The following is a 9,277-nucleotide window of genomic DNA, read 5'->3' as shown; positions in this document are numbered from 1 at the left end:
TTGGAAGTATTACTTTAATTTGCTCTGAACTTTACAATAAAATCATATAGTAGTATTATTTGCATTGAATATTTTATTTTTAATGATAAATTGACAAACTGTTAAATAAAGCGGTACACTTTAATTTAATGATGAACTCAAAAGTGGACAAGGTGGGGACAAGCGGCCAATGGAACACCGCCACGTGTGGGCGAGAACGCGTCTTCGTAATTGCGACGTACGCGGCATGGTATTGAGAAGTAGCAAAAAAAGTCGTGTCAACGCGACAATGATCCTCATCATCTCACACACAACACACTCGTCTTTCTCTTCTCACTTCTCAGTTCTGCCTTCTAACGAGATCCCTTCTATTCTATTCTTTCTCCACCTCTTCTCTCCCCTGTCTTCTTCTTAATTACCCTCCCTCATTGCGTGCACCCCCCAAAAAATAAGAAGATATACATAAAAATAAAACACACCCTCTACGTGTCCACACTCTCTGATCACAACACACCCGCTTAATTAAATCTCTATATATAAACCCCTTCAGGCACTCCACTATGACGGGCAAAGAAATTTTTCATAAGATGAAGGTATGCATACATGGACCCCATCCTATATATAGCTTACTACTATCTAATTTATATATTTTGCGCGCTTCTTTGGCTTTGTTTCTATTCATTTGTCGGTGTTGATCTCTTTGTCAATCAGTTCGATGGAAAGCTTACGTTACTTAAATTTGATAAACCCTGTCCTTATATTTCGTGCCTTTTATGGTTGTAAATGTAATTTTTACTATGGCATGTAGTTTGTGTGTGCCTACTATTTCTTTCTTCATTGACGGTAACAGTGTCTTTGTTGTCACTGTTTACCTTTCTGGATTCTGAATTCGGATCTATATATAGGGAAAGCTATGTCACTAAACTGGTGATGTAACTTGCGTAATAGGTGATCATAATTAATTTCAGGTTATGTCTATGCTTGAAAATTTATTCCAGAACCAGAAACAGTTAACTAAATGGCCTATAGTCTAGTAGCTCCATCTTTATAATTAAATCATATCATTAAGGTTTTCTTTCTTTGCTCATTTGTATTATCCCACTATATATAGGTTTATATGATATAAAAAAACGAAGATATTAGAGTATTTTGCTACAGACACTTTGCAAAATCTGTTGTGCTATAGTGTGTGAGTGATCATATTTGAGGTATTAAATTTGTTGGTTAATGGGGATGGTTGGGAGGTTAATTACTGGTCAGTGGTCATAAAATATCAATTTTTATGTGGTCATCAGCAACTTTTAGAATCAAATGCTCCTCCATGACTGTTGGAGGGTGAATCACGGGTTCAATATATACCCAGTTGCACAACTGTGTTTTTGACCACAAGGACACAGAAGGAATGGAAAAAGTCAATTATACCCCATATGAAGAGTGGGTTGCCTTTAGTATCATCTGAGCCAGTTGATAATTCCAGCTAGCTGCAATATCAATCAACCATATGCAGATGGTCCTAATGAGTTAAGAAATGCTATCTATTGAACAAAAAGAAAACCTCTGACCCTGTGACGTGTGTAGAAATTAAGATATTAAAATAAAATACTTAGGTAAATGGAAGCTGTGACTGACAAGTTCAAAGATAAGGAAGTGTAAAAATGACAACATAATTATAATGATTGATTACGCTTTACAATAGACATTCTTGGTTTGCAAAATAATACACATTTCGTGATATGAGAGAACCCAAGTATGTGTGTGGACATATTTCAAATTTACTTTTGAATTCCTTAAAAGATGATGCCCTTAGCTACTTATTTTGAAATACACCAGAATATCTTAGAAGTTACCTTTGACACACAGCTTCAAGAAATTCAACTTTGTTAGATAAATTGCCTATGTTTGTGCTTGTGGACTAGAGTAGTTCAAAAGTTTTCACTCAGATATTTCTCAGAGACCTGATTCTCGTTGCTTCATAACTCTCAATTTTCCGGGTTTTCTATTCTGACTGTCTTTTGATATGATTATGTTGCTTGCAGGAAAAAGTTTTGGGATCATCTGATCCCGATTCAGGTAAAGGAAAGAGCAAGATGAAGAAGCACATAACTCATGGCTTTCACTTGGTAAAGGGAAGATCAGGTCATGCCATGGAAGACTATCTTGTTGCTCAATTTAAGCAAGTTGACAACAAAGAGTTGGGTTTATTTGCAATATTTGATGGCCACTCTGGTCACAGTGTACCTGATTACTTGAAGTCTCATTTGTTTGATAATATCTTGAAAGAGGTAATGAGGGTTCGTAATCTTTTCCAGTTACTTAATCTATATGTGAGCTGAGTTGATTTGAAGCCTAAAAACTATTTTTGAGTTTTAAGGCAGATATGCAAGACCTCAAAGTTTAATTGAAAAAGTAGCAATGTCAGTGCAAGTTGAATGAATTTGATTACTATGTTTTAGGAATTTAAATAGAATAGAAATGGAATATTTTTGTTTGTTATGAGAAGTTTCTGAAACTTTGGCTTTTACTCGTATCATGGTGTCGTGTGTCGAATGGCGTCTTATGATCTATGCAGCCAACCTCACCTAGTGGATAAGGCTTTGTTGTTATTGTTAGAAGTTTCTGTTTTTTCTATTTCCTTTTCCTTCTATGCACTTTTTGGTGTATTTTTCTCGGTCATTCTAGTTTTTGTTTTGGCTTTGCATTTTTATCCCTTTTGTTTGGATTTAGTTTGAGGCAGAAACAAAATACACTGACTCTTCACTTTATCATCATAGATCGTCATATATGGTAATGGTAATATTGCTGACTTTTGTTTTAGTTACTTTAAACATCATATTTAGTGTTGGATTGTCATATATGATAATGTTGTTGACTTCTTTAACATAGTTACTTTAAAAGTCATATTTAGTGGGATTTCTAATTGATTAACAGTATGAAAATTTTATATTGACAGTATATGAAACTTAAACTTTTCAAATAAAATGCATGTCTATGACTCCTGTTTCCCCCCATTTCTTCATGTAGCCTAACTTCTGGACAGAACCTGCTGAGGCTGTTAAGAGAGCATATAGTATAACTGATTCTACTATTTTAGACAAATCAGGTGAATTGGGTAGAGGGGGTTCAACTGCGGTTACAGCAATATTGATCAACTGTTACAAGCTACTAGTGGCCAATATTGGGGATTCCCGGGCTGTCTTATGTAAGAATGGCGTAGCCAAACAACTATCGGTGGATCATGAACCAAGCATAGAAAGTGAAGATATAAAAAACAGAGGTGGTTTTGTGTCAAACTTCCCAGGTATGACATTTTCGAATGTAAGATAATAATTTTGCATTGATCTTAATATTGCACAATGTCATGGGTGCTTAATTTTAGCTCTATTAGCATATGGTTCTTAGCTTGTTCTTATCTTCTTGATAATATTAGGGTTAAATATGTTTTAGTTTCTTGATATGGTTCTTATCTTCTTGATGTTAGCTTTTAGTCCCAAGAAAAACAGTGGTCTTCTTTAGGTCCTTCATTTATGGAAATGTGTATACTTCACAAAAAGTCATATTTGTGTGAATTATTTAATTCTTGATATTATGATTTTTAAAAAAAAATCTCATGACAGGGAAAACTGTATTAATTTCAGTAATTAAGTGCCAATGATACTGTTTTTGTAATCAATTTAGGGGATGTGCCACGTGTCGATGGTCAGTTGGCAGTGTCAAGGGCATTTGGTGACAAAAGCCTGAAGATACATTTGAGCTCAGAACCATATGTAACTGTGGAGATGATAGAAGATGATGCAGAGTTTCTTATACTAGCCAGTGATGGGTTATGGAAGGTAACATTTGAAAAATGAAGAAATCATGAGACACACATCTAATGAATGATTCCTTTTTTTTCTTTAAACACTCAAATACCTGCATATTCTGCACTAATAACATCTTTTTTATTGAAATTATTGAAGGTAATGTCAAATCAAGAAGCAGTTAGTGCTATCAGAGATGTTAAGGATGCTAGATCTGCAGCAAAGGTGCTTACTGAAGAAGCAAAGAACAGGAAAAGCTCAGATGATATCTCTTGCGTTGTTGTGAAATTTCAGTGATCAGTAAACTCACATAGTATATTTTTATCTACGAACTTGAAAGTGTAACATATACTTTAGTGTAATGTTGATACCTTTTAGGTGTTATTATGTCATGCCATTCAGTGTGTGATATTTAATCTTCTTTAATTTCATACAAATGAAACTGCTGAGAACGTGTTGTTTGATGTACCAATGTTCAAAAGGATTTAGTTTTGGATTGTGTAGACCAAAATAATTCGTATGAATGCAAGGAAGTTTGGTCAGTCTCTATCATCTTGAAAAGCCTTCTGGAAATTCATTAGCCATCCATTTGTGCCTCTGAAACACCTATGCTTGTATTTTGATACTTCACCTACTTGTATTTTGAGCGAAATATGTGTGAAGTATTCAGTGTTAGACTTATAATTTATATGTTGTTTTTATTAATGTTTTAAAAAGAATATATTTAATTTGAATTTGTATTTGTATATGCCGAATTATGATTATATATTTATTATGTTTTTATAAATTATATATATAACTATTAATTGTTATTAAATACAATTTTTTTATTTACATTATTTAATAACTATAACTTTTATATAAAATAGGAAAGAAACTAATTTAAATACTAAATTATTTATTTTTACTGCAATTTAACTACTAAATTATTGATATTATCTTTCTAGTCATACATATAAACCACCATTGAGGAAAAAATGTATAAAAAAGATTAGATTTTTATCTTAAAAAAAAAGACGACCAAAATAGACGTCGGAAGAAATCATTAAAGAAGATTTAAGAATTAATAAAATTTCTAAAACTTTAATTTTTAATTATATTGAATGGCATAATGATTTTTATCTTAAGAAAAAGAAGAAGACCAAAGTTGGAAGAAATCATTAAAGAAGATTTAAGAATTAACAAAAATTCTAAGACTTTAATTTTTAATTATATTGAATGGCGTAGTGTGATATGTATAATTAACTTTACTTAGTAAGACTTCATTGATGTTATATTTTAAACATTTGTTAATAGGCTATCACTTTTAAATAACATATATTATGTGTTAAAATAAAGTTGTGAGATAAACTACTTATTAGCTTTTAAATTGTATGGAATTTTACAAACCTACTTCATTTTATAAAAACTTTGAATTCATAGTTAGAGTAATTAAATTTGTATTCTAGATAAAATTATTAAATTAACAAGTTGAGAAAATTTGATATTTGGTTTCAATTGATACGCGTGTGTTGTATCTTTACATTGTAGTTATTTTTTGGCACTCTTCCCTCTGCCCACTGGCCTGCCCCACGTTGGTGGTGTGTGAGAAATTGGGCAAGACTATTATACATTTTGTTGAACCTGTGAAACCCTTTTTGAAATTAACAGGATATGGCTTTGCATAAACAAAGGCATTTAATCCTGACACAGCAGTCGTCACCAAAAAATAAAATCTTGACACAGCATAGAAAGGAAATTACAATTTAGTCCGGAATGATCCAATAGAGAATTAATGTTACTCACCTTGTTATATAGTCTTTGAAAATTTCATTTATATACACTTAAAGAGTACATTGCATTGAAATTTTAAAATATTTTTTTAGAATAAAAAAATTATGTAAATTTTAAAAGATCACATAAGAATGTAATGAACTATTTTTTTTTTTAAAAAAAAAATGACCAATTTTTAAAAGGTCATTGTAAGCATATTAACAATTTCAAAGTTTATTTTGTATGACCATTGTTTCAAAACAGCAACAACACAAGTAGCAAATAACATCTTTTTACCGAATCATATATATCTATTTACTTTGCATGCTTGGACCCCTTTTCAGTCACAGCCGTTTTATGACTTCTCAACGGTAACCAGAAGTTCCGATTATGTTGTGGAGATACTTGAGTTATGATAAAAAGGAAATAAAATTTATCTATAGTAAACCCTGAATAGGGAAAAAAAGAATTATAAACATGTATCCTTTTAAATAATTAGTTTGAGTTTCAAACAGAATCTAGCACCTAATGGTGTAGTTTATTAGCATATATAGCATGAAAAAAGGAATGAAAGTAAGAAGTAATGATCGAAATACAAACGTGAATGCCCAAAAGAAGCAATAGCTTTTTATTCTAATCCAATGGAAGATAAGAGCACACCATTCAAGAAGGGTGCTTCAATAGGATAACAATGGTAATGAGGCAAACAGAAACAAAAGGCACTCTTTATCTAAATAAGAAAAACATAGAGCTCAGGAAACTAGCTTACATTGCATAATAAGACACCAGGCTTTGGATGTTGGAAGTTGTGATTTTTATTCTTACTCATGTGAACATACAAAGTGGTCTTTATTACATGCCTTGGCTTGTAAGAAACCAGAGGCTGACAGAAGAGAGAGAGCTAGCTGAACACTTTGGCTTCATCTGATGTTGAAAGACTTGTATTCAGAACTCCCTGTTAGGTTCATCTGAATTCTCCCCCTCTCATCTGCAAGCCTGCAATGTGTTGTTTCCTTAGGGTGTTGGCCTTTGCTGTTGCCCTCATTGGCAGCTTCCGGGTTGGTTTTCCTGCGCCGTTCGTTGTGTCCAGCCAACCGTCTGCGGCAGCTTCTCTTGGATTCGTCAAACTCCGCCAGATCATGGAACCTACACACACTCATCACCGGAAGAAGTGCTTTAAGTTTACACTATTTGACACTTCTTGGAAAAGAAAAAAAAAAGACTAACAAGGAAAGAAAAGTGCAAGAAGGTATAAATAATGAAGTTCAATTACATAAAGAGTGTTTCTGTTATATTCATAGATGATGTTTCCTTATTATTCCTTTGTCATAATTTGTTTAGGAGCATTCAAACTTTTGCAGTCATTGATTGAGGCTTATTTTTTGTTACTAGTCGATTGAAGGTTTTAAATTGCAGTTGCAGTCATGATTGTCACCATCTTTGATATTGCAGAAAATTTTGGACTAATGTGGTTGATATGGTCACAATTGCGGTCACAATATGTTGTAGCTGAAATCTTGATTTTAATTGAAGGTTTATAGGTAGTGCTGGTGCTAATGATTGCATTGATACAAAAATATAGTAGTTAGTTTCAAAAGAAAATGAACTAAAATAAGATAATGGGAAAGCAAAATCAAGCCTTCCATGCGTAGTAAAATGGTATAAAAACAATACAAATTCACTCTCAAGAGAAAATACTGAAGATGAGGGGATATTGAACGAACACACCTGCTACATTGCTGACAAAACCTCTGCCTCAGTCCTGCAACCACCACAACAGGTGCCTTGGAATGAAACTCACACACCTTGTGGCGGCGATGGTACCTCTTTGCATCAGTTAAATCAGCACCACACCTCTCTGCTTGACATGAAGGTGGAGAAACCCCTCCACCACCCCCACTTGACCCTCTTCTCCCACCACCACTACTAACCCCTATCTTCTTCTCTTCTTCAGTAATATTAACACCACTTTCATCCTCCTCCTCCCCTTCATTTTCCACTTCCTCATCCACTGTGCTATTCTTTCTCACCCTCTCAAACAATGTTTTCTTCCTCTCCACTCTCCTACCTTCCATTCTGCAACAAAAGGGGAGGAGAAAGGTGATGGTGACAATGATGGAGATAATGGAGGATCAAGTAAGTATGCTTGTTGTTGAGCCAGGACTTTTTGGAGCAATGAAGTGAAAGAGGGAGTGTTTATATGAAGCAGAAAGGTGCAAAAGGTGTGTGGACCACACAGGCTCCATTTTGTTAATTGTGTGCTTTTTGTAAGCATAAAGGTAGGGGAATAGTGCAATAGAGGAGGGTCTTGGAATTTTTTTTTATCTTTAATTATAAGCTAATAGAGGAAAAGGTTAAATCCCAATTCCTTGCAGTAAAGTGGCAACTGGGAAGTGGGTATTGTTTTTGAATGAATGGTGTGTCATGAGTTGAAAGTGATAGTGCTGATGGCGCGTCAATGATAAATGCTTAACCATTGGTACTCAAGGGATTACAAATTGGAAGGAAGAGGATTTTGCTTCTGTTTGTTCTTGTTATTTTGTTGTTGTGATTTCTGATACGATGCAGAGGAAGGACCATATCACATGCCTAGCCAACCCTTTCTCACATAACTTTATTTTGTAACTACAAAGGAGTGATTCTTTATAATTAAAATAAGAGTTTAATTGTACTAATAGATTACAAGTTTTTTTTTATACTAGTGTGTATGGTAAGTTTGATGAGGTGATGATTTCGAATCTTCTTCCTAACAAACTAATATTTATCTATAAAAGAAATTAAACTCTTGAAACAATGAGAAATAGAAAATATCAACAAGGCTAGTATGGACTTTTCCAAAGCAGGCTTGATATGCAAATTATGAAAGGTTCCGTGTATGTTTGGTTCCACGGTGGCACCACAAAAAACCATTTTTTCACTGTGAAAATCTAAAAGCTACAAAGAGTTGTAGTTCCTTCGAGGTGAAAAAATAATTGATTATCTTTCACTCTATCACAGAACCAAACACTCTAATATCCATCAGGAATCAGAATTCATGGAGCAATCCTTTGGATTGTTTCACAACTAATCTAAAGAAGAAAATTATCAGCTCTTACTTTTCACTGCCAGAATGACAATTACATCCATATAGGTACGGTAGTAACATAACTACACAAGTAAAGTTTTTGAGTGGAATTAGGTAGTTCTTGTCTCTGTCTCTGTTGTACTTAGCTTTATTCACTATAATAGTGAGATTGAGCATTAATTTATATGCATAGGTTGAGAGCTACAGCTTCATTGCATTTTATATCATATACCCGTAGTGTAAAGTACTCATAGCACTAGCTAAGGCTAGACCCTAGAGAGTAGAGACACCAAATTTTTCATATTGAAGAAGAAAATTCACCTTTACTACATAGATGATGAGCAGTAGCAAACTGTTACCTCGCCCTTGGTCTTTCTAATTTATCCCTCTCTAACCTCATCTTCAATATTTGCCTCTAGCATGACTTTTGTTGCATTTTGTGACAATAATTGATCATGTTTATGCGATTAAGCAGTTAATTTGTGTAGTTATTTGAATTATGAAAATAATTCTTATTCTGGTAGAATCTTTGTGGTATAAATGATATCAAGTTGCAATAGTACTATTATGGCCACAACATGTGGTGCTGACATGACCTTGCACGCTAGTACCGTGGTTTCACAAGATGCCATCGTACTCAGTACTTGATGCGAGTTTTCACCATGGACGGTATCTAGATATAGCG

General features: G+C 33.8%; 1 protein-coding gene and 1 pseudogene across 2 annotated transcripts; one reads left to right on the top strand and one right to left on the bottom strand.

Moving 5' to 3' along the window:
• The first annotated feature begins 259 nt into the window (after window positions 1–259).
• On the top strand, window positions 260–4,328 carry LOC114380045 (annotated as a pseudogene). Its single transcript, XR_003659646.1, has 5 exons — window positions 260–572; window positions 2,016–2,261; window positions 3,001–3,277; window positions 3,655–3,809; window positions 3,936–4,328. The product of XR_003659646.1 is annotated as a probable protein phosphatase 2C 39 (transcript).
• Window positions 4,329–6,117: 1,789 nt separating this feature from the next.
• LOC114379288 (squamosa promoter-binding protein 1-like) lies at window positions 6,118–7,735 on the bottom strand. The gene is made up of 2 exons (XM_028337926.1): window positions 7,257–7,735; window positions 6,118–6,674 (listed from the first exon to the last, which is right to left on the bottom strand). The coding sequence occupies exons 1-2, from the start codon at window positions 7,601–7,603 to the stop codon at window positions 6,449–6,451; spliced, it is 573 nt and encodes a 190-aa protein (XP_028193727.1). The 5' UTR covers window positions 7,604–7,735; the 3' UTR covers window positions 6,118–6,448.
• Between the last annotated feature and the right edge of the window lie 1,542 nt (window positions 7,736–9,277).

Source organism: Glycine soja, chromosome 12 (assembly GCF_004193775.1).
Source record: "Glycine soja cultivar W05 chromosome 12, ASM419377v2, whole genome shotgun sequence".
In the NCBI taxonomy this organism is placed as follows: Eukaryota; Viridiplantae; Streptophyta; class Magnoliopsida; order Fabales; family Fabaceae; genus Glycine; species Glycine soja.
The sequence above is the reverse complement of the archived record's forward strand: the minus strand, read 5'-3'. Positions and strand labels throughout refer to the sequence as shown.

Excerpts from the sequence above, each read along its gene's own strand:
- LOC114379288 (XM_028337926.1), bottom strand. The coding sequence starts at position 7,603 with ATGGAAGGTAGGAGAGTGGAGAGGAAGAAAACATTGTTTGAGAGGGTG. Across the intron at positions 6,675-7,256 it reads TTTTGTCAGCAATGTAGCAG|GTTCCATGATCTGGCGGAGT; the intron begins GTGTGTTCGTTC and ends GAGTGTGTGTAG.